Raw genomic sequence first — 25,302 nt, 5'->3', positions numbered from 1 at the left:
CTCTTAGAGAACTGAGTCTGTCTGGACTCATAACCCCCAACCCAAGACTTCTCATTTTCTGCAGTTCATAAACTCTCTGTGAGGGCATGGAGTCTGACTGTATCTGCCAGGCTGCCAACGATGCACAAATTTAGCTTCTTTGTTGTGTTTTTACCTCCACGATCTGCTGATGTGCCAAAGGGCGGTAGAATAGACCTAGCAACCAAAGGCTGTTACACAGAGCTGGCGTTGTATTCAGCTACAAATACCTGGGGGGGTGTCACAAGTTAGTTCCTACAAAAGACAACTGGTCTGTCAAGGAGGAAGAGATCACCTTGGCTTGAACTCATGTGGCAGAAGGCTGTGATCATTTGCTGGTACTGATCAGGAAGTCACCTGACAAAAAGCCTGAAAGGTTATAAAAGGCACTGAGCCATTTACCTCTTTGGTCATTTTCACCTGTTTAACCCAAAGGAGAGCTGCCTGAAACAGAAAGCCAATGCAGTATGTGGCAAACTTCTCTGTTTCAGGACAATCTATCCCCCCATCCTTTCAACCCCCAGGCAAAAAATAAACCAGAGTAAAGGGGCTGCGTTCAGGAAGCTTGGTTTCCAATCACTTACAATGTCTTCTGCTCTATTCTTTTCAAAGTGAAATCAAGTTGCTTTTAAAAAATCCATGCACCGTTTTTGTGCATTTGTTTGCACATGCCATGTAGATCCTAAAGAATTAAGCCATAAATGAAGGCTAACACCTTCTCTGGGATTCTTGGAAAGCACGCACTTAAGCTATGGCACTGGATCTGAAAATCATCGCTGGATTCCAAGTACAGGCAATTAGGTCATGGTTTCCAGAGCTCAGGAGAAGGTGTGCAAGACAGAGGGCCTGAGCCTCAACACCATGCTACCAAAGACCCCAAGATATGGGCAGTACCTGGACTGCCCAGACTGGATACTTAACAGGCCTGGGGATTCCTTAGCAGCAATCTGATGGTGGAGTGGCCAAGAAGGGGGACTCAGCCAGATATGGAAGAACCCAGAGAACTAGGCTGAGGATTTCTCTTTAGATTCAATGCAAAGAAAGGACAATCTGAAAGCAGCAATTTCTACTGCTACCGAAACCACAGCACGTTCCTTTTTTTTGCAGGGCCTCGCCATCAAAATTTTACTTCTGGACCACTTTCCTATCAAAATCATTGAAAAAAGATAAAACCAAAATGCAATTTATAAATTTGCCTCTTGGCAGTATCCTCTTCTGTAGGCTAATTATCTCCTCAAGTACAAGGGAAGACTGACAGCCTTGCATACTTTACATTTTGTAAAATATTCCATTTATGTAGGGGTGTTTGTTATCCCCACTATTATTCACCATCCTTCCAAAGCCTATTGTAAGCAGGTCCTCAGGAAACGTCTTAGAACAGGGCCCTGGGCTGTGAATCACCCTGCTCAGCCAGGTGCTCTTAGACTCATCCTCTTTTTTTTCGGCCCAACAGAAAAAATTAGTTACTTTCAAAAATAGCTTCAAGCTGCTGCTTTTTTTAATCCCCCTCCCTCCCCGAAAACTGGGAACATTCATCAGGCCATGTAAATAAATACATTCCTTGTTCTGAAGGGCTTGTGGTATCTTAGCAACAAGGGAAATAGCAGATAAATATTGGTCAAGTAGTAACAGAGAAGGTAGGAAAAAAATCATCACACGCATTCCCTTTCCCCAGTTAGCTGTATACCGAATAAACTGCAGAGCAGCAAAGGGAAACTTAGAACCAGAACGTCTAAATACTAAACAACCCTCAGACCCTGAGGTCTTTAGTCCTGCCTGGGCTGGGGCAGCAGCTCAGATTCCTCTCGGATTCATATCATGTGGCCAGGAAGGAGCTAACTCCCCCTCCTTGGAAGGAAAAGCGAACAGAAGAGCTTGACACCACACCCCACAGAGGATTCCTGTTATACCCACTTACACCAGGGCTGCGTTTGGAGGATAGTAATGCGAGCCATGTTCCTTGGCTTTCTGAATGCTGGAATTAAAACATGCCAGGTGGGAATGGCACAAAGGGTACCATTTACCCACAGGCCACTTACAGGTGGGGAGACACTTCATAGAAGCTGACGCCACGGTATCGTTCCATGTGTTGTTTGCTATAGATTTCCAACTCCTTGTATGGGTTTACTGACACTAGGACTGAGCCAATGTATGTCTGAAAAAGAGCAGGAGGACGAGAGATTACACAAAAGCTAGCTTCTGCTTCTACCAAAGCCTGACAAATGATTTCAGAATCCCAGGCAGGGTTTCAGACTCCACCTGCAGCAAAAGCACCTGGAATGCTGCTAGCCGCAGAAACGGTGCATACCTTGGGGAACTAAAGAAACACTCACAAGTAGCGAATGTGAGAATTCAGGATGCGCCACGCAATAGTAAAACTACATTAGTGCTTCTCGCTATCCCTGCATTGCAGTTTGAGCACCAGGTTATTTTTAACCCTTCAAACCATTATTTGTGATTCAGCTTAAGCCTTGGTTTGTTGAAAACCAAAAAAGAATACATTTTCAGTAGTGCTGAGTAATCATACCTCCAACTGAAGTCAGCTGGAGCTGCACGTGTTAAATACGCCTGAGAACTGGGCTCTACACTCGATACGCAATGGCAGGTGAACGGGAGCGGATAGATGCTACCATGTTCAAAACCCATGCCAGCACCACAAATTGCTGCATCTGTCCTTTATTGTACTCACATAGATCAGATTCTCCTTGAATCGTTTACGCAGGTTTTCAATGAAAGCTGCTTCGCTGGTGAAGTTCTCAAGCAGGACGAAATCCTGAACCCCAACACGGTCACGGGCTGTCAAAGCACTCTCCATTGTCATCCGGATACCGTTACTCCCTGCTCCCTGCAACCAAAACCAAAAAGTAAGCCAACAGGCTGAGCCTTCCCTGACATGCAACCCACAAAAATCAACAAGAACAGACTACACAAAGGAACTCTTAGTACAGCAAACTCCCATCACTTTACACTTGCAGTGGACAGTTTGACAGAAGATGGGTAAGCTCTGGGAGAAAGTTACTGTACTGTTAAAACTCCAATCAGTAACAGAACAGGGTCAAGTAAACTTCCTAAGGGCCATGTCTACACGAGGCGCTGATGTGTCGTGTGGCAGCAACTGTGATGTGACACTGCTGCACGGTAGTCTTGAGCTACTGCACAGTCAGGGTCATGAAAAAGCCATTTAGTGCCAGTACCGCAAAGTAACTCTGGTTTAGTAATGACTGCACCGTCAGTGTCTCGGGAAGACATGGCAAAGGAGAGCAAAACCGACTCCACGTTTCCCCAAGGATTGTTTGGTAAGAGTGATTCTGAAAAGCAGCAGAGGTAATTTCTTTCCTTGAAATGCCCTGAGGTCTGACCCCTTGAGATAAGCAGACTTCTGGGTCCCAAACATCGATTATTTGTCTCCTGGGTCTGTGTCCTCACATTACAGAACCCGTTAAGCCACACACACATTCAGCACGATATCTACTGAGAAACCTCTGAAGTTTAGGACCCAGGAGAAGTGACTATTAGTGATTCCCAACCTCCTGTGTACATTCACTTCTCTCTTGCAGCAATTTTAATACTCCCCATACACTGGGGAAGTCAACCTTTTTCAGCAAGTCAGAAGATAAGTTTCCCTCTGACAGCGATGCAGAGAGATAAATAACCCTGCCCTCTGTGGATCAAGTCTTTCCTGTGCAGTCCAGTCAGTCTCATCAGAAGTTAACTGGGACACAGCAGTTTATCTGTATCAGACAGTTCTTTCTGCACTTCCTTCTCTGTTCAACACTGGATGAGAAATTACTATCTGCAATAGTATGATGAATTTGCCAAGTATCCTAACAGTTTCTCTTCAGGACTTAGAGAGACAATCGCTCAAACGCCCTGCTGTACTTCTGATGCATCCCATGAACCTACTTCCATTTTACACAGGGCACATGGTGAGAGAGGATACTCCAGTTTGTGCCCTTCTGGAATATGCCATTGGATAGATCTGAACTTCAGTTTCTTGCTCACCAAGAGATCCTACTGATGCCACAAATGATTTAGAGAGATGAAGTTCAGCTGAGATTTTCTTCTGGAAAAGAAATCCAGGACTGAGCCCAGCGTAAGGGCCATGCCACTGCTCGCCTCTCAAGGAGAATTTACAAGATTTGGATGTCATGCTCCACACAGCTGAGACACCTGACTTGACCTAGAGTGCCCCCCCCCAGTGTTACTGCAATAGACTAATCAGAGGAGGACAAAGTCCTCATCAAAGCCAGGCATTGCTTCTGATTTCTGCCTGCAGCCCAAACCAAATGATGATTCCTCTATAAACACAGACTGCAAGGGAAAGGGATTTCTTCTGTACCTTTTCACACTCCTAACCACGACCTAGAACTCTGCCGGCTGCTTCCCCCTCCTCGGCAGCATGCCCTGCTATGCTTCGGCAGATACTCCCAGCAGGAGTTGGAGTCTCTTTATGCCGCCTCAGTATCTTGCTGTGGAAAAGCCCACCATGCAGGACCCCCCCCCCCCGACTGCAGTTTGAGGAGCACAAGTCTCATTGATGTAGCAGGACTCCCTTCAGAGAACGCCGCCCTCACCAGTAAGAAGACTTCTCGTCTGTCAGGATTTCCTGAGAGGTGACATTAAACCAGACTTTTGCGTGGTTTCTGCTGCGAGACTCTAACCACATTCTTTTGATATACCATTCAGTAAGAGCAGGGAAGGCAAAGCATTGTTTGCACAGGCACTACTAAGTATTCTGAAAGTTAACGCATAGAGCAGCTTCATGTTTCCTCCAAATAACTGCATCAAAAAGTGCCACAGAGCTCTTTAAAATGGCTAGGCTGAACAGACAGGCAAGTTGCATTTTTAGGTAAGGTATTTAATATGACAGATGCTCTAGCTGGCACGAGACACAGAGAAGAAAGTTGTTGCACTCACAGTAGGCACTGTTTGCAGAGCAGGCAAAGGCTACAAAAAAAGAAGAAACATGGCAGAGACAAGCTCCCTATGTCTCTTGCCCCATCAAGTCATCACAGAAGAGAAGGAAACATGTAGGGTATAAGAGTGGGTGTATGAGTGTGAGAGGGGTAACTTCTCCTCTCCTGCGCACCCCTGGGGCACAGCACAATTTCACCCCGAACAAATGTGAGAAACCAAGAAGTCAACAATGTAGAAAGTGATTCCAAGATGAGGAACGGCAGCGGATGACAACCGCCAGTCTGTACCCTGCAGAAAACTAGACCCTAGTTCCAGGGCATGCCAATGCGGCAACCTGGCCCGCCTGGAACACTGTCACCTACACCTAGAACGGGCTTTTTTTACTAACTGAAATATGAACGTGAATAACGCAGTTGGTAATGTACTCCGGAAGTCATTTAGTAACAGACTTTGTATTCATAATGCAGCTATCCTGAACACATGGCTGAAGCTGGCGGAAAAATGAAAAGCCAGTCCGCCCGGACAGGGGATGAGTCGAGGCTTTTGGGACTTGGGCTCATAACTTCAGACTGTGGGATAAGAATGTTAGACTGGTGATTTTACAAAACTGATCAATAGTGGATGTAAAAAAAATATCAAATTTAAATTATTAGCATTATGGTAGTACCTGGTGCTACCAGCTCATAACTGTCAAAGTTTGCATATTTGCCGAATTTCTTAAAGCACCAGCTTTTGGGGGGTCCTCTAACTACAGAAGCCTCCCAATATTCATTCAAAAAATATAGCCCTGGCCACCTGACTCAAACATAACCTGAAGTGTTTTAAAAACAAATGCCAACAAAAAGCTTGCTAGATTTTATTTTTTAGAACCTTACAATTTTAAAGCTAAATCTCTTCCAATTTAAAGCTGATTGCCGCAGTTTTGCCCTCCAGTTCTGAATCCTTCAATTTGGGAACGCATCTCACCGAGAAAGCCCAGCCAAGATCAGAGTTGTGTTGCACTGGGTACTATACATACCCAGCGAAGGATACATGCACCATAGCCCAGACATCCTGCTATCTAACAAAGTGAGCGCCGCTAAGATGGTACCTGTTAAAGGAAATGATTTTATGTCCCAAGAACATCCCTTCTTGTTGAAAGCCCGGTTCCCACTTGACAGTGCTGGTGAGCTGAGCTGACAACATGGACATTTCCACGGAGAGCTCGTCGGGGCAATGATGACATCATCCCGCACATGTACAGACAGCACTTAGCAGACTGGAATACAACAATGCAGTACAATAAATATGTACAATAGGGAACAGTTCATAAAAGACCACTGGGGAACCAAATATATGGAACCCATCAGCTTCTTCCATCTCTAACACTCATTCACCGATGCTTTTCATTTTTTTTCCATTTCGTTAAATACACTCCATGTAGCCTCTTTCATATCCAGCCACAAGAACATGATCCCACAAATAGCCAAAGGCTCCAGCATAGCTCTAGACCACTTCACTCAAGTAATATGCCAAGATTTTTCCAAAACTAAAGGACTATGCTGGCACAGGAACAAATTAATATAAACTGGCCATAAATAAATATAGGCAGGAAGCTGGAAGAGAATGTTTAACCTTTTCAATAAGATCAGCAGTGGGGGGGAAAAAAACACAACCCACCACACAAAGCCCCAAATGCACATTTTCAAATGGGGCCTGACACATTTATGAATGGAATTACTGTCTGTGGAAGGACCCAGGCATGGCTTTCTTTTCTTACGTCCTATGTACCTATAGCTCTCCAAATGCCCACACCTACATACTTAATCCAAATTTACATCATTCTGAAGGGCAAGGATTCCTTTGGGTAATATCTTTTACTGGACCAACTCTGTAGTTGGGATAGAATTAAATAACATGCAAGACATTCAAAAGCTTGTCTAGCTCTATCCCCACTACACAGTTGGTCCAAGAAAAGACATCATCCTAAAAAATCCTTGCCTCTTGCCTAATTTCTGGGCCATCCCAGCTACGACAGACCATACGCTACCAGACTTCTGGAGACTTTCACAGGGAAAAAACGAAAAGAAAAGAAGAAATACTTAACAGATTCAACCGTTTTCATCAGCCACCCCCTAAAGTTCAGGACACATCAATGCAAACCGAGCATATCCAATATGAAAGAAAGAGGAATCAGTCCTTCGTAAGAAAGAATCCTTTTCTTCAGATATGCCTTCTGAGGCTGGCACTTACAGATAAGTACCTTCTACCTTCCTCAGTGTATGTCTTACTCTTTCAGTTCCTAGGGTTCTGGCTCATCAGGAACAAAGTGGCTATGTTTATTTTCACACTTTTTTTGTCTTAACTGAGTTTAGGTTTTAAACAATAAATCAGGTGCAGTCACATGGCTTCAATTTGCAGCTGAGCACTAAATAAATGGGCCCACAGACCTGGTCTAGCTTCCTAAATATATTTGCCAGCCCACGTGACACAGTCTAAGCTTAAATTTAGAGCTCTGTGCCTTCCGAGATGTTAAGACAGATTCTAAGCATAACTCAGTGCAAACTGAGTGGGCCAGAAATCTGGAACAATGGCTGAGCAGCTTGTACTTCTCTGTGCCATTCTTTGTTGTACGGGGCTGTTCACTTCCAAATGTAACACTACAGCTTTAACTATTCTGCTACGCAACATTTCAGTAGATGGGATGCAAAAGTATTGCATCTGGATGAAAACTGGATACTGCTACAGAAAAGGCTGCAGAGGGCAAAAAATGGGGAGAGAGAAAAGGAGAATACAGAATGAAAAGAATTAAATATCAGAACTTACAGGGATCCTAAAGGGGAATGAGTTTTCCCACTGAATGATAACAGATTTGACAATATGTTGCTAAAGAAAAGATAACTAGAATGTTAGCTACTCTAGTCCAACAGAAAAGGACACAAGATCCAAGAGCTGGAAGCTGAAACTAGCAAATGGACATAAGGGTCATATATTCTCCTTTTGATTTGGAACAAAATTTCACTGGCATCAGTGGCACTTCCACTTTGAACAGAGGACATCATATTCCCTAGTTTTTGGGAAACCAGAAGGGGATGGTTTCTCTTACCTACTGACAAATCGAAAAGGTATTCAAGACAGAGAATGACTCAATATGATGTTACCTATGGGGGGCAGGGGGGTCTGCTCCCTGGCTTCCTGTCTCCACCCAAAACTTGTTTTTCTTTTGGTTCACAACAAGTTATAAGGGATAAACAACTGGGATCCTACTAGACTTGGCAGGTTGAGAGAGGGAGAGAAACACCCTCTCTCTCCCTCTCCCTCTATGTGGACTGTAGATTCAAATCTCTTGGTGCGGTCTCTGTCCCATATCCGCTTCACAACAGCATCTTTGCAAAACTGTGCAAGCAGAAACACTGCCGAGGCTAACTCTGCGGCGGTGTAGTCACAGGAGTACTGGGATCACTTATGAGACAAAGGAACCATTCTGGAATTGGTCAAGAAATGCTTTGCAGACATGGCAGGCACTTGCCACAACCAGGGGAAACCACATCTTCCAAAGTATCTAGAAAGCTCCACTTTGGTCCAAAGACAATATCCAAGATGAAGTAACACCTGTTTCTGCAACACTGTAAGAATAGGTACTGTGTTACAAGTGTGGGTGGAACAAAGCTAAAGATGTGATGCATTGCTGGCAGGGCAGGGACTGAGGGTGGGCCTCATGCCCACTGAGAACTAACGAGGGGGGCGGGGGTCCCGAATTCCCAGCAATCTATCTGATCGCCCTGACTGTACAGTTAGTAGACTCTAGAGAGCCTGAGCCTCCTCTCTCAGACTGCCCTCCTAAGCACCTAACCTGAGGGCCGCACCCAGAGAGCGGTGGTGGACGGTCATTTTCGACCTGGAGGGACGTGGGCAGTGGGTCCCCCAGGGCTCGGTCCTCGGGCCCGCACTGCTCAACATCTTCATCAGCGACTTGGACGAGGGGGTAAAAAGCACCCTGCTCAAATTTGCTGATGACTCAGAGATATGGGAGGAAGTGGGCACACTAGAAGGGAGGAATAGGCTGCAATCAGACCTAGACAGGTTACAGGGGTGCGTGGACGAGAACAGGATGGGTTTCAACACTGACAAGTGCAAGGTGCTGCACCTGTGAGGAACAACCGGCACCATACCTACAGGCTGGGGAACTCTCTTCTTGTCAGTGCAGAGGCAGAAAAGGATCTTGGAGTCATCATCGATGCCAAGATGACCATGGGCCGGCAGTGCGGGGAGGCAGTCAGGAAGGCCAGCCGCACCTTGTCGTGCATCCACAGATGCATCTCGAGCAGGTCCAAGGAGGTGATCCTCCCCCTCTATGCGGCGCTGGTCAGGCCGCAGCTGGAGGACTGCGTCCAGGTCTGGAGGCCGCACTTCAGGAGGGATGTGGACAGCATGGAGAGCGTCCAGAAGAGGCCACTCGCATGATCGGGGGCAGCAGGGCAGGCCCTACGAGGAGAGGCTACGGGACCTGAACCTGTTCAGCCTCCACAAGAGAAGGCTGAGGGGGATCTAGTGGCCTGTTACAAACTAGTCAGGGGGGATCAGCAGGCATTGGGGGAGTCCCTGCTCCCCCGAGCACCGCCAGGAGTGACTAGAAATAACGGTCACAAGCTGGCAGAGGGTAAATTCAGACTAGACATCAGGAGGCGCAACTTCACCGTCAGGGCGGCTAGGGTCTGGAACCAACTTCCAAGAAAAGTGGTGCTGGCTCCTACCCTGGGGGTCTTTAAGAGGAGGCTAGATGTACACCTTGCTGGGGTCTTTCCTGCCGTGGCAGGGGGTCGGATTTGATGATCTGCTCGGGTCCCTTCCAACCTGACCAACTATGAAACATTGCATTGCAGTCCCTGGCCTTCCACTCAGGGAGCTGCACAACTAACACAGCTGCAGGCTGGATTTTCCTGAACTTGCAATTGGGTACAGTCTCAGGGGAGTCATCCCTAGTCTATTTTAACCCTCTGTGCTTCTAATCGCTTCTCCAGAAGAGTCAACACAACTGTGGCGCAGAGCCAGGCAGGCAAAAGCAGTTAGTTCTGGGCCAGTGCAATTCAAGTGGCACGTCTTCCACAGGTCTTTTCTTCTCTGTAATTATGCCTTGAGCGGGACTTTCAGCGATGTAAACGGGTACAGCGCCATGCAGCAACACTGATTTAGGCAAGCTGAGAGCCTCACCTGTGCTTTCACTCATAGGGCCAGCTTGAAGGATCAGAGTTGGTCTCCACAGGATTTAGTTCCACTGAATGCAATGGCACTTGAATGCACAGTGCTGCTTCTTGAGGGCTGATAAAAACCACTGTTTTAGGTGACTCATTACATAGTGTTGTGGGATGGAAACATATTTTACTTTTAGCTTGTTTAAGTGATGAAATAGGAAAAAGATGCCCCATGACCTGGGGCTTCTGACTCCCAAAGCATGTCGCCAAAGCAACCACGGTGCTTTCTATCCACCGTCCAGCAAACTCCCAAATGTTTCTTCAGTGACTTTTTTTTTCAAGTCACTTTGAGATTTTCTATAAGATTTCCCACTGTAACTGAAGAGGATGAGCTCAGATTTCTTGCAGCATGCAAAGGGGAAAATACAGGTACAATGTGTTCTGGGAACCTCCACTTACTGCCCTGCCCGAGTGCTGGGCAGGACTGCATACTGCAGTCTGGCCACGAGAGTCTCCTTTTGCATCAGGATTTCCAAACCACAGCATTTTGGAGCCTCCAGGAAAAGGTGACTGGACAACCAATCTCAAAGAAGCAAAGAAAGACCAGCAAAGGATTAAAAAGTTTCTACTCATTTAAGAGCAAGTGACAACTAAACTCAAAACAACCATCAGCCCAGTGCCTCTGGCAACCCTCTCTTCTTGAGGCCTGTGTGGATTCTGAGAGTCCCTTGAAGAACCCAAACAGCGAGTGGGGCTATATAGTGGAGGAAGGCTTTAAGGTCACCTACAGCATCTAGAAACACAAGTCCTGTTCAAACCCAATGAGATTACAACACAACAAATCGATGCTCACATTTGAACATCTGCCATAATGCACTGCTCTACTTGCTGGATAATATCTATTCAGCAGAAAGCTATTAGAAGGCTGCCACTCCACTGCAAGTCAGGCACATTCATCCTAATACCAATATTAAATAGGCTCAACCAGCAATTCCAGAACCAGCTCCTGAAGAAGGAGAAAAGGCGGGGAGACAAAGTCCAAACATGGACATGAAGGGAAACCCAGGTTGATTCCTTACAGCTGGCAAGAAGCCAGACAGAATGAACAGTTATTGATGCTACAGACAGTTACATTGGAGGTGACAATGAAGCCGTCACCAACTAGTGTCACATTTTTCAATAGATATTGTCATATGAACACCTGGAAAGACTTTTCCCCGATCTCCACTGCACTCTGTAGCCAAGGAAAGAGACACTTGCAGGCCCCAGCTGGGCAGCAGCAGGAGAACAAGTCACTTGATTTAGCATGAGCCTCAGCACTTTAGCACACGCGAGGTTCTGGGATTGTACAGTGTGCAGATCAGTGAGTTCCTACAGACGAAGAGGACAGTGAGAAGGCAACTAAATAAAGCAGCCATTAAAATCAGGGATGAGTAACCAAGTCAGGCAGGCAGTCTTCCATCCACATGCAAGGCCCTTCCTGGACAGTGATCATCAAAGTGCGCAGCCCTGCTATAAGCCACAGGAAGTTACACAGTATAGGGACAAGAAATATCATGTTACTTAGCATAGGGAAAGGTAGAGTCACGCCTTTACAGGGCAACTAAATAAGATGCACAGAAAGAGCATGAGCTTTTGTGAACTTAAGTCCACTTCATCAGATGCTTAACATATGACCAGTAGCTACGGCAGAAGAGAACTCTCACTGAAGGCACGGCAGTGTCTTTTGTAATGATAGCCCGCTTTTAAGAGATGCTGCATTGGCTCAAAGCTAATTTTTAAGATGATTCTCATTCTGCATATGCATCTTTTTAAAAAATGTTTAAAAAGAAGAAAAATTGACAATTGTAGCCTCAAAAGAAAGAAAGGACATCTAGTACAGGGGCAGCCAGACTTGACAAGGCAAGAGCCAAAGGGATGCTTTTGAGATGCACATGCTGGGTCAACGATTTGCACAGTGCCCCAGCTCAGATAATACACTTGCTGTTACATGGCTTTCTTCAGGAGCTGCATTTGAACTACTCAAAGGACACATGAGGCTTAGTGAGTTGCAGGTTGACACCACTGATTTAGTGCAAGACTATGTCTAATGGTCTTTAGTCACTTCAGACAGACAACAACAAAAGATCAGAGTTTTGACAAACACGCAGCAGGGATCATCGGTCCTGGAATTCAGGGTTGGCACTACCTTGGAGGAATAAATGGGACCGTGGCAGCCTTGCTCAGTGGCTGCTCCCAACAGACTTGCTCTCTCCTTCCTAGCAATGTCTACCAAAGGAGTCAGAGGAGAAGGCCTGGAGTCTGGACCGGGATGTTACTGGAAGCACAGGGCCCTCCACACTGCCACGTGCTCAGAATCTGGATTTCTGTTCCTGATGTTGCCCTCCAGATCACCAAGTGGGGAGGGAATTCACTTCCAAGACACATGACTCTGGGAAACGGCTGAGGCAGAGGAATGCCACTCCCTTAGCCAACTCCTTTAAAAACAAACAAAGGAGGTTCCATATTTAAACCACTAAATAACGAGCACTTTAGAAATACAAGTGACAGGCTGAAGGGGAAAAAAAGACTTATTTTGCCTTAGCAAAGTTTTCTGTAACCTGCCCACCAGAAGCTTTTCTTTTTCAAGCTGGAGATGTGGAACCTGTCTTTGCCACTTGAGCTTCATATCCCTTTAACTGCCTCCAGTGCGAAGTGGAAAAGGAATCATGCTGGTTGTGTTGCAGATATAAATGAAGGGGATGCAGCAGGAAGCAGATAAGACTGCAAGCATAAAGAAAGGAATTTAGTATTTTTGGTAAATAAAGTCGCAGTTATTGCGACCCATTATTACCATTTATACAGTGTCAAATGTTTGGAACTTTGATGTTTGAAGACTGCAAGACTTCTACCTCACCAAGTTCACAATCTAACTGAGATAACGAATACTGACACACCAGAAGCAAAGGGAAGGCAATACTGCTTATATAAAAAGAAAAAAGCAGATGCTATATTTGCTTCTATGCTTTATAACCATGTTGTTGATTTTGTTTTCTTTGTTTTAAAGCAAGCAGGAACTAGACAAGTCTGGCACAGAGCTCAGCAATGGAAAGAACAAGAAGTTTTAAGAAGGGAGTCAAAAGACAGCGAGTGAGTCCACAAGCTAAATATAAAACAGCGGTAAAAAAAATGAAGCAAGCAGAAAGATCAGTGAGGCTGCAAGAGCAACATCCTGGGTGTTTGCATTTAGGGAGTGGGCATCTTTTTGCTTAGTAGGTAGCACAACTGTCCTAGCTTCTTGTTGTTGTTGTTGTTGTTGTTTTTAATATATGCTGCTGGTTTTGGCATCCATGATGGCATTACATGTGAACTTAGGTCATGAGCCTTGGGACCCATGACAAGTTTACAGATGGTTACACAAGACTTTTTGTGGACTTCAAAGTCAGGCAGAGAGGGTACAGTATATGAAAGCGAGACAGGCAGGCCGTGCACCAATCGCCCACTTGGATCACTGTGGCCACTAGCCCCCCCTCCAAGCCGGCCTCAAATCACCACTAGTGCTACAGCCCCAGCTCTGCTGTCCCCTCCAAAGTGCTGCTGTATTTCTCTCTCAACACCACGGCCTCTTCCCTCATTGCTACCCTTAGCTCATGCCACTGGGGCCCCACATCTAACCAGCACCTTCTCTGAGCTGGACACCACCTAGTCCCCACGTCCCTCAGAACAATCTGATGTCATGATGGTCTTCAGAAAACAATCTGGTCCAGGCAGAGCCAGCATTGGAGCATGCCTCTCAGTGAGCACAAAGGACTCTTCTACTCCCTCTTTTTCTTAGAGGGAGCATCAGACAACAGCCCGACAAGCACTAAACCAGACAGGATCAGCTGCTCGTTTCCTGCTACAAGCTGCACCCTGAGAACACAGCTCCCTGCATCCACCGTGGAGGACGCCTTTCCTAGGCCTCGTGGGCTCTGAGGAGATGATACACCTTCCTGAGAGCACCCCGTGGTCTCAGAGGCCTTGTCTATAGATGGGAGGAAAGAGGGACATCAGCACTCTGCTACAGTAAGCAGGGCACTTGTGTTGGTGCTGCCAATAACGTCAGCTCCAGAGGTGATAAGACTCAGGCAGAATTATCATATGTCAAAGCCCACACTATTAATGTTAGCTGATGTTCATAGATGTCATAGACTTTGGGGCTGCAAGGGACCTCAAAGATCATCAAGTCCAGCCCCCTGCCCCAGGGGCAGGAAGTCAGCTAGGGTCAAAGGACCCCAGCAAGTTGTTAGCACACCAGCAGTCTCCCACTAATGAGAATACCCTGCGTCTAAAATAATACAGAGGGGCGTTCTGGAGAAGAGCCGAGCCCCCCTACTCCAGTCTTCTGTTTCAAGCAGATCGAACACAGGACAGTGCAAGAGACTTCCGCTGTAGCAAGGTATGAGATAACCTGCCTCCAAAGTAGGCCTCCTCTGAATCCCTGACAGTTTGCAACCTTACGCCTCTGGGTTTCAACGAGAGGTTGGTAACCAACCTTAAGTATAAGCTTTGGACATTCTTGCACATACACGTGCCCATTTAACATCTATGAATCTCCTTGCTGGAGTTTGATGCGTTTCAGCCTCAGTGGAGTTCTACTGTCTAATTATGCACTAGGCAAACATGCATTCCCTTGCCTCGGTTTGCCAACCTTGAAATTAACTGCATATCCTCTTGTTCTTGGGCTAGGAGATGGGGAGGACAGGAATCCCCACCGTGCTTTCTCTAGCCTATTGTATGCGCTGTTATGTTCCCTCCTATTTGTCTCCCTGCTAGATAACCATTCCAGGCTTTTCAGACTTGTCAAGGGTGGTATTTTTCCTAGATCATTCTTGTTACCCTTCTCTGGAACGTCCACAATACCGATGCAGACTTCCTGGCTACAAGTTGTCCTACCATAAGACACACCCTTAGGGAGCAGGGTGGAAACAGGCCACAAAACTGTGTTTTCTGTCCTTGACATGGTGGCTGGCAGAGAGATAAGGCCCAAGTCACTGAGAAACACAGAGAAAGCACTCCCCTGAACACAGAAGACGCATGTGCCTCTTTCCACCCTGGCAGTGCTCTGGTACAGACCAACCCTAGTCTCTTGCAACCCTCTGTGCAACTCATCCTCAACACCCCTTCAAGCCCCACCCCAAATCTCAAGCAGGAGTTCTCTATAAGATATTCTGCCTGAAACACCCTCAGGCTGAATGGACTGCAGAAGAACAAAAGAGTTAAAAATCTTACCACGGCCCTGAACTTCATTTCTGCCCTCTTCCTGTTCCCACAGCACTTTGAGAGACCCAGTTCTGCTGCTTCTTAAAGCAAAGTCTGAGGACAAATTCTCTCTTCTGTCAGCTGCTTTTTTTATGACATTTTTGGCACAGTCAGGACTCACGCCCTCCCGCCTACTCAGCTCCTACTGGAGCCTTCTGGAGAGGGTGTTTTACAAATGAGGAGAGCGAAAGGAATTCTCCTCCCCTTCTAAATAGCAAAATGAGAGAGACAGACGCACAGACCGAGTGCTGAAACCCAAGATAAACGCAGCCAGCTGTCTGAGTAGGGAGCCCGAGCTGCCTAATGACAGGCAGAAATGGAAAGAAGAGGAATCAAAGAAGCAGGAAACCCTGGGCCAGAGCCTGCAACTCAAAACCACAGGAAAGGAGGAAAAAGCCAGGAAGAACAAAGGGAAGAAGGGAAGGAGAGAAGACAGACAGGCTCGACTGCGACAAACGTTGCCTTCAGAAAGGCAGCTAAAAACTGGAGCAAGAGCAAGGGGGCTACACTGAAGCAAACTCCAACTCCCTCTGACCTGCATGGCCACAGCAGGGGCTCCCCCATCTGAAGCTGCAGCTTCCATCATAGTCCCAGCACATCAAAGGGATGGCTGAAAGAGACAGCTGGCTTGCCCGTCTTTGCAGGGGTTTTGCACAGCTCCCTAGCCACGTGTCGTGCCAAAATTGTCTTGCCCTGGGGCTCCCCAAAGCCAGGAATGCACCAGTGCAGATGGGACACCTGACACTTGCTCCAGATACTGTAGGACTGCTGCCAACAGGGGCTTCCAGGTAACTTCCAGGCATTTCACTGTGGGAGGGAGTCAGCCCCCACTCTGCCTTCCTCCCCGCAAGCGCTGTGCTGGAGGCCAAGCAGACTCCTGAAGGGAATCAACTCCACCTGGGCCATTAGATTGAGAGCAAGGCAGATTAAGGCTACGGGATCACCCAAAGTGCCAGGCACTGTTCATACTTGGATCATTAAAAAAACATATTAGAGATTAGATGGAACAAATGCATTGTGTTCTCTTGCAATTGGAAACAGTCATGAGACAATGTGCGTCTGCCCTATCTATCAGGACTTACCAAGCAGCTTTTTGAAAGCAGTGCCTGTTTGGACAGTGGCACAAACCCAAACCAGAATGTTCAATGTTTCTGTACAACTGATAGATATTTGGGAAACTCGCACACAGTGGATATTTGCTTCTAGTTGTTTGAGCATTGTTCAACAACAGCCAGCCAGGAAGAGCAAGTATAACATGTCTAAAAACTCCTCTGCTTTGTATTTTGCCACACTTTTGTATAAAGTTAACCCAGAAGAGACCTTTGTAGCCAACAAAGGGGTCATATGGTAAAAGGGGTCATCTGAGAAGGACCACCATGGATAATAAGCCTACATTAAATAAACAGCTTCAAGACAAAGTATAACCAGTCACTCCAAGAAAACTGAGGTCACAACAATTCAGAAATGCATGCCCACGGAAGTCATGAGCATTAGACAGCAACCCACTTTCTCTGCCTTATGAAATAGGTACTGTCACTGTATAAAAGGGAGCAAGGCCATGAGAAAAGATTAAAACCAAGTCCTGTAGCCTTATTTGGGAAAGGTCTCCAGTTTTAAAAGCAAGCGTCCAGGACAGGAGCTGAAGAAAAAAGAAGAGGCACCTGTAAGAGCAGAGCAGCAATATATGGGATGTTGCTATAATAATTTTATTGTTCTATAATTCTCATAATCTTTTCTCGGCATGTACGTAGCACCAATACAGTGAGCTAAACCACAATCAGAGAAATGTTTTACTTTCTCTGATATTAAAAAAAAGAAAAAGAAAAGAAAATTGTGATCAAATGTCTGATCTTGTGGTTATGACCTAAATAGGCTGAGGCTGGGACCAGGCCAGTGGGCGTGGCTGGGAGTGTGGCGTGGGCTGCCCCGGGTGGGAGCGAGCAGGGCTCAGCCCCATGCAGAGCGTGGGTGGGGGGCAGCCACACGCCTGGGCGAGCTCTGCTGCACGTCTCCCCACCTCCCCCTCCTCCCTCACCTTGCTGGCTCCTGGGACGCGCCCCCCCACCTCCCCTGGAGGGTAGGGGCATACAGGCAGCAGACTGCAGCTCGTCCTGGACCCCGGCCCTGAGCTGTTACTGCCCAGCAACCCAGCCCCATGATCCTAGCCTCAGCCACCTGTCCCACTCCTAAACACTGCTCCCCACCCACCCAAAACCCACGGGGAGTTGCTGTGGGGGAGCTGGGGGCCGGGAGACGGGGGAGTGCTAACCCAGGACTCATCAAAACTCCCTGTGTGACCCTCAGGCCAAAATAATCGCCCACCCCTGAACTAATTCAGAGAAGCACGACCTTCCATAGGCTCCACCTACTTATCACAACGGGAAGAGCCTGAAAAGCATCCCAGAGATCAGCAGCTGACAGTTTCTTACCTGGTCCTTATTCTACTTCAGACTGCTCTCTTAATCCATGATCTTAGCTCCAAGACTGAAGAAATGGCCTGCTGGAAGTCTGCACGAGCGCTGCCTTACCTGGAATCAGCTCTGGGTAAGAGGCGTTTTCACATCCCCACTATCAACATGTATACCTTGGCACAGACCTGTCTAACTTCTCCATGGGCGAGGGCCAAACAGCACACAGGCTGCAAGCCATGACCTGCCCCCCCACTCTCTGATGCATTGTGTGGGTGCAGGAGCCCAGTCCCCAGGTTCCCACAGCACTACAGACAGCCCTGCCTTGTCCCCAGGACGCGGGAGCCCAGAAAACCTGCTGCAGCCAGAGTGATGTGGGGAAACAGCCCCAGGGCCAAGGGCCAGGGGCTGCAAATTAACCCCTTGCATGCCATGAGCGGCCTGCAAGCCTCCAGCTGGACAGCCCGGGCCGAAACTGCAAGTCTCTGGAGGCAGAGAGTACTTACTTCTCCCTCTCCATGTGAGCAGCACCCAGGAGACTGGCACACCACATTCACCGCTGCCTGCCTACCATTCCCTCTCCTACCATTCCCTTTGAAAGAACCGGCGTGAGGTGCTAACAGGAATGTTAATGAACAGGGGAGAGTCCAAAACAGACCACCGCAGATGCATACAAGTGTAAGAACCACCTCCCTGCCCTGAACTAAATGGGGACCTCTGTGAGGTTTGAGGTCTTCTGTCTCTGGTGTTACATTTGCTCTAGTGTAAGGCTCCAAACCACACACAAAATGTAATGCAACATATATTAATCTTACAGCACCTAATGCACAGATAAGAGGAAGCTACAACCATGAACAAAATAACCAGCATGCAGAGAGAGAGCTGGCAGAGCAGGGATTAAACTACAACAGGAAGTAGAAGCCACGTTGCCATAGAATAATATCCTTGTGGACAAGCTTCTGCCAAAAAGTTCTCCAAGAGCATCTTGGCATTTTTGTACAAAGGAACTTTTTCAGACTCTTCACTCTCGATACCCAAAAGACACCCAGCTCTTACGGGGAGGAGCGTGCTCTGAGTTAGGACAGCACCAACAGGAGGCACATGAGAACAGGTCAGGAAGCCCAGACAGACAGGATTTGTCTAAAACATTGCTTCCTGAGTGACGTGGCTCCAAAGCGATATGAGCAAGCCTTCCATTCCAGCTATGCTAAGGTCAGTGCCAACCTGTGCCTCATGCTAAGGACGGCTAACTAGTTCCAGTGCTCCTACACAGCAGAGATGCAAATCAGGTTTTCCACTCCTCCAACAAGGAGTGACTCACTGAAGCCTGGGAAGAGAGAGCCCTGGGACAGATCTGCTCACTGTTGATAAGCAACTGACCCCTGCACAAATTCACATTGCAAGCAAGGGGACAGGAAACTCTTCCTGCCAGCCCTGCTCCAAGAGGCTCACTGGTCTACAAGGCTGCACCCCTGGCTGCATGCAGGGAAGCCCCAGTGTTGCACCGTTCTTGTGTGATTTTTTTTTTCTCTGCAGATTCTGTTGCCTGGTTGAAGAGAACGCATACATCCCAAAATCATCTCTCAACCTCCGGGTAGATGCCATCAGTACCAGCCTCTCCCACACAAGCTAGGACACCCTGAAGGCAAACACTGAGTGTGAGATTGACATCACAATTTGGGGAAAACTAGCCTGGGGCAGGGCTACATGGAGACCCCTTGCGACAGAAGCTACATCTTCCTTTGAGGAAAATGGTCTCACCCTGGAGGCAGAAAAAGGACAGAAAAGGAAGGAAAGCAAATAAAACTGAGAAATCCATGGTCCGACCCTCCCTTTAACCACCACCTGTGGTGTCTGCCAGAGAGCCTGCGGCTCTAGGACAGGCCTTCTTGGATAGCTATCAACGGACTCATCTGCAGCTCTACTCGACCCACGGGAGTGATCATCCTTGATCGTGAGGGGCTGCTGTGGCTGACAATAACCTGTGAAAAATGTCTGCCTCACAGGAACCACGCAGTGAGAGAGCACGGGTTCAGGCTGTATGGCCCTGGGGACACGCCATTTCTTAGCCAATAGACTCTAGTTATGAAATTACTTGCTTGAGAAAAATCAGACCAAAAGCCAAGGCCCAGTACATCTGCAATATAAAGGAAGACCCAACATTGCCAGTTCCTTTGGTTTGTTGGGACCCTCATCATAACATTGCTAGTCTTAAAGTACCAGCTCGTGGAAGCCCTGTCATTAGGAAAATCAGCTTTCAAGGTTGCAGAGAAAAAACCTGAAAATGCAATACCTATGTAACCTAACGTTAAAAGCCAGAAGCCAAAAATCAAACTATTTTTTTAAAATGGCTGAGAGTGGCAGTATCCATGCTGTTTCAACAGTGAGGATGCAGGTTTCATCATCCAGTTCTTCCACAAGTAAATATGCATAACCCAAAAGTTGTGGAGTTGGAGGAAAGAGACACACCTTTGTTTGGACTTGTTTAATGAGATTCACTGTGTAGCTATGTATGTGGCAGGTCCCGTACAGAAGACTTGCATTAGTCTGGACAAGCAGAACAACTGGTATTTAACTCTGGCTATGGCACATATACAGAAATAGCCTCCCTGTTCACTTGGGTGAATACAGAAACCAGAACGGCTTAATAAGCCAAAGAGCTCTGCATGCATTCTTGTTTTCTACTCAATCAGTGAATCAGGAATTGCATAGCTGCCACTAATGATGGCCTCAGAACAAGCTCCACACCTTTAAAAGTCCCTTCATGCCACATGAAAGCAACCCGTGCATTCCACGTGCCGTCAGTCACCACCCTGGATGTGGCTGTCCCATGGCCCTCACTCACATGCCCAGAGCTCTGGTAATTGCTACCAGCTGCCTGGTAAGAGAATTTGACAGAAATGCCCCACTTGCCCATTTATTTTGAATCCTTCAGTTCCATTCACTCCCAATAATAAAAATATGTAGTGTGCTCTTTTGCCTTGAGTTTGTGCAAGCAGTTTGGGAAGCTCTTTTCAGTCTGAGGCAAGAACTAGAAGGATTTCAAAGAGCCATTAAAGCAAACAGTCTGACTCAGTTCAGCTGGTACGCATTCCTCATGACTGCTTTCGCAAACAGTCTCTCCCAGTAGCAGGAGCCACATCTTCCTTTTAAGGGGAAAAAATGTTTTCACAGGAAAAGTTAAGCATCCAAGGTCTGTGCGTATCTCAATGCTCTCAGCAGGCAATCTCTTTTCTGAAAGCACACTCTGCACACTCCCAGAGCAGAACCCACTCCTTCCTCATTATCAAGCTTCTCCTCGCTCCAAAGGCTGATACAGTCATTCACTCACTTACACGGGCAAAGCATTAGGAACTTTCATACCCAGAGACAAGATAGCAGAGTGAGAAAGACAGAGTAAACGGTATGTCTCAGCATTGCCAACTACATGGGAAAACAAGAACAGGAACTCCAGCTTTCTGGAAAAACCCATTTTATGTAGACCCTGAGACTACAAGACACAGCCTCCCTGCCCCATGGATACTGGCTATGGAGTGTGAGAAAAGTGCTGCCATCCCTGCATTTTAGATGTAGGAAACAGGATTTCCCTCTGCTACTCCCCCAGCAAGAACCCAGGGGAATGTTTCTAATAACAGGAAATAACTATATAAGGCCAAATCAGCACTATAATCTTTTGCAAACTGGGAAATGATCAGCAGACAAAATATGTACTGGAAAGGAAAGTGCACCTTTCGGAATGGATCTCATCCCAAGGGTAGCCTCCCAAAAGGCGAAGGTACATGGGGCAACTCCTCGCACAGAGGCAGAAGCAGTAAACATGGATGCCTCAAATTCAGCGATTCCTCCCTGAACACCAGCACTCTTCCCACCACCAAAAGTATGCCTGGCAGCATGGGGAGATCTGAGTAAACTGGTAAGAAGTGCTGTGTGCCTCTCTGTTCATCCATGTAAGGAGGAAGCAGGGAGTAAAATGGAGTCATAAAACAATCCCTGCAGAATGGCCTGTACTGCGTCTTTGTCTTGCGCTGCAGTGTTTGTTTGACATCTGCCAGAAGGACATCCATCTCTCCATGATTAGTTTTGCCTCTGGGATTTCTAGGATGACGGGCACCTGGGCAGCACTCTCCCTATGACTCCAGCTGCAGCAGTAGCCCGGGTCTCTGCTCTCCCCATCCCTCCTCTGGCTTCCACTTCCTGCCCCCACCCCATGGAACAAGGCAGCATGGCACAGCTCCCAGTGCCGGGGGAGCTTGTGGCTGGGGAGCCGAGGTTGAGGCCAAGGGGCTTGTGAAGCAGCTAGGGGCAGGCCAGGGCAGGGCCACCCTTGCAACGGCATGGTGCACTTGGGTGGCCTGTGGCTTGCACTGGTGCAGCCCACAGCGTGGCCTTAGCCCTAACCTGCAGCATCCACTGATAAGGAGAAGGCACGAGTGTTCCCCACTTTGTGCTCCCATACACTTTCATGCACTGACATTTCACGAGCAGCGACATATCATCCTTAGCTATAAAGAATGATGTAAATTTCAAATAAGTTAATAATTATAACCCATGTAATTCTGGCTGCAGCATCGCTCTTAGACCGGCACGTGACTCGCTGCAAACCCCACAAGGCGAGTTACAAAAAGGGAGTTCCTATAATAAATGCTGCAAAAGGAAGCGAGCTAAGAGGCATGTTCCACTATACTTCCTGGCGATGAGTATCAGCTTCCATCCTTACTCTTATCTTGAGGAAGGCCATAGTTTTTCCCAGCTAGCCAAGATTTGTTGCGATAACAAACCAATGTAGCCCCACAGATACCATGGCAGTGAGTTAGGTCTAAATCCCCAGACATCTTAAGCACACAAGACTTTTCTGTTGACAAGACTGCAGGTTTGTGGCAGTGTGTACAAGCATTTTGTACCCACAGCCTTCCCAGGTCCTCCTGTGCCTCATGGACAGGTATATAACAGGGATATGGCAACAGGGCCACAGAGTTTTTCCTGGTGGTCAAAGCCCAATAGGGATTTCCAAGGTGTCAGCTGGCAGGATACCCCTGAGCTGAACCTGCTGGAGGCACCTCAGCATAACCTGAAAGGAGGGCTTGCTGACCAGCCGGCAGTGCGGAGAGCTCTAGAGAGAAGTGCTGCTTTCTGTTATCTTGTTTGAAGATTACAGACTGCTGAGCTTCCTACAGGAGATGCAGCCAAAGGCTTTGCTAGTCTATGCTTGCTTCCCAGAGGGGGCTTTTAATCTTTCACTTTAGCCTGGCCCTCAAATGGACTTCCACCAGACACTCAAACCTGGACCCTGTCAAAAGGCTACATGACAAAAAAAAAGGATGGGTCCCAAATGGGACTTAACGCTTTTCCTCTCATCTAACAATTCCTTCCTGGTAGTATTTAACATTCAGCCTGTCATCATGGATTTATTAATCCCTGAAGACATTTAAACTGCTCTTTGATCTCTGCCTTCCTAAACATTTGTTTCTAATTTTCAGTTCTGACTGACAAACTGTAACAGGGAGTCTTAGGCTCCCGTTACTTTACTGAGAGAAAAGGCAGCAGGAGCCGAACAGGGGCTAGCCACAAGAAGGCAAGCAGCAAACAAATGCTGCTGCCCGGGCAGGGAGCTGCCCATCACGGGGAAGGGGCACGCCTGCGGCCAGATAGGAGCACTCTGCCTGGGAGAGCTGGCTGCAAGGGAAGAGGCCCGTGGGGCACAGCCTGCTCGGCGCAGCAGGGAGGCTGCTCCAGCAGTGATAAGCTGCCACGGAAACCAGACTTCAGGCCCTAACCAGAAACCCCTGCTCAGGGAGCACCACCTGGCCGGAAGAAGCAGAGCTCAGGCTCCATATAAGCCTAGGGCCAGCGTGCTCGTGCCATTGTTCCAGTTTAATCCAATGGTTTGGGTGTGGCACTAGGGGAGGTCAGAGGAGGTCCTAACGGCACCTGAGCCCTCCAAAGGCTAAGAGCCCAGGACACTGAGTGAGCTTTGGCCCGAAAGCAGGTGGCAACCAAGAAAGCTAAAGCAGGCCCAGTGCCCAGAGCCAGGTGGAGACCGAGCCAGAAGCCCAGGCAGAGAGAGCTGCCAGAGGCTCGGGGCCCAGAGCTGGGCAGAGGCAGGGCCAGGGGCCCAGACAGTGAGCCAAGGATGTCCAAGAAGGACTGATACCAGAGTCGTGGGGCTCAGGCTCCATGGAAGAGATGGGCTGGAGCCCAGAAGCTCATTCTGGCACAGTGGACTAGAGCCTGAGGGGCCAGCAAAAAAAAAAAAAAGCAGTACAGGCCGAGACGAGAACAACTGCATAGGAACATCTGTGAAGCATAGGTGCTGTGTAAGGGTGGTCAGAGCCACTAATTGGCCCTTAAGGCTACAGGAGCCCCAGGGCACAGACAGGACAAGAGTGCCCACTCAGCTTAAGGGAGACCAGCAGGGTCCAGGAGGGACTGCTGGTGCTCACTCTAGGACCCGCAGGCAGCCTCCCTCTCAATTAAACACATCAAGGTGAGGCAGCCAAGTGAGGAGGGCAGGGCACCCTAGAGCTCAAGCCGGGGCAAGGACACTGCAGTACTGCAGTCACCAGCGGGTGCTATGGCTGCCCCTGGAACCTGAACCTTGCTGTACAAACCACCATTACTTAATTTGCACAAAACTGACTAACAAATTTTGGAGAATATTCTGTATGTCTCCTATACAATCCGGATACTATATTGCCCCATCCACATGGTATAATTACTGTGAACCAGTTCCGAGAGGCAGCCTATGCTGCTGCTGTCTGCAGTCATTAGTATGTGAAAGCTAATTAATTTCAGGAAAACAACCATCTTGGGACACTGACAATGAACAGAGAGGGCAGATAAGCAATCCCTTGTGTATTCAAGAACAGGTTGGTACAAAGTCCCAATTCTAAATGCAAACTCTAAATGTGTGGTTTCCCTACTGTCACATCTTGGACAGTGAGGTTGTTTGTTCAGTTTCAGAAAGTCTAATCCTGGGAGAAATGAAACGAAGGATTTGGCCTGTGCCAGTATCAAGAGGAATCAGCATAGTTTCATAGTTTCTAGGGTCGGAAGGGACCTGACCAGATCAACAAGTCTGACCCCCTACCATGGCAGGAAGGAGCGCTGAGGTCAAACGAAGCCAGCAAGGTGTTTATCTAACCTCCTCTTAAAGCCCCCCAGGGTAGGAGCCAGCACCACTTCTCTTAGAAGCTGGTTCCAGACCCTAGCCGCCCTGACCGTGAAGTCGCGCCTCCTGATGTCTAGTCTGAATCTCCCCTCCACCAGCTTGTGACCGTTATTCCTGGTCACTCCTGGCAGTGCTCGGGGGAACAGGGACTCCCCCAGTGCCTGCTGGTCCCCCCTGACTGGTTTGTAACAGGCCACTAGATCCCCCTCAGCCTTCTCTTGTGGAGGCTGAACAGGTTCAGGTCCCGTAGCCTCTCCTCATAGGGCCTGCCCTGCTGCCCCCGATCATGTGAGTGGCCTCTTCTGGACCCTCTCCGTGTTGTCCACATCCCCCCTGAAGC

At 47.9% G+C, this 25,302-nt stretch overlaps 1 protein-coding gene across 5 annotated transcripts in view; it reads right to left on the bottom strand.

Moving 5' to 3' along the window:
• MYO1C (myosin IC) overlaps nucleotides 1-25,302 on the bottom strand; it is an 87,283-nt gene that overhangs the window by 35,224 nt on the left and 26,757 nt on the right. For 3 of the 5 annotated variants that reach the window (XM_090024945.1, XM_090024947.1, XM_090024943.1), the window contains exons 2-3: nucleotides 2,708-2,863; nucleotides 2,058-2,173 (exon numbers count right to left, since the gene is read on the bottom strand). In XM_090024945.1, the coding sequence (XP_089881071.1) occupies nucleotides 2,058-2,173; nucleotides 2,708-2,863 (272 nt within the window). Of the gene's footprint in view, nucleotides 1-2,057; nucleotides 2,174-2,707; nucleotides 2,864-6,025; nucleotides 6,156-15,356; nucleotides 15,484-25,302 lie in introns of those variants that run through there. The other 2 variants (XM_090024946.1, XM_090024948.1) reach the window with 2 other exon arrangements.

This window comes from Crocodylus siamensis, chromosome 13, assembly GCF_052110815.1.
Source record: "Crocodylus siamensis isolate JL-2025a chromosome 13, ASM5211081v1, whole genome shotgun sequence".
In the NCBI taxonomy this organism is placed as follows: Eukaryota; Metazoa; Chordata; order Crocodylia; family Crocodylidae; genus Crocodylus; species Crocodylus siamensis.
The sequence above is the reverse complement of the archived record's forward strand: the minus strand, read 5'-3'. Positions and strand labels throughout refer to the sequence as shown.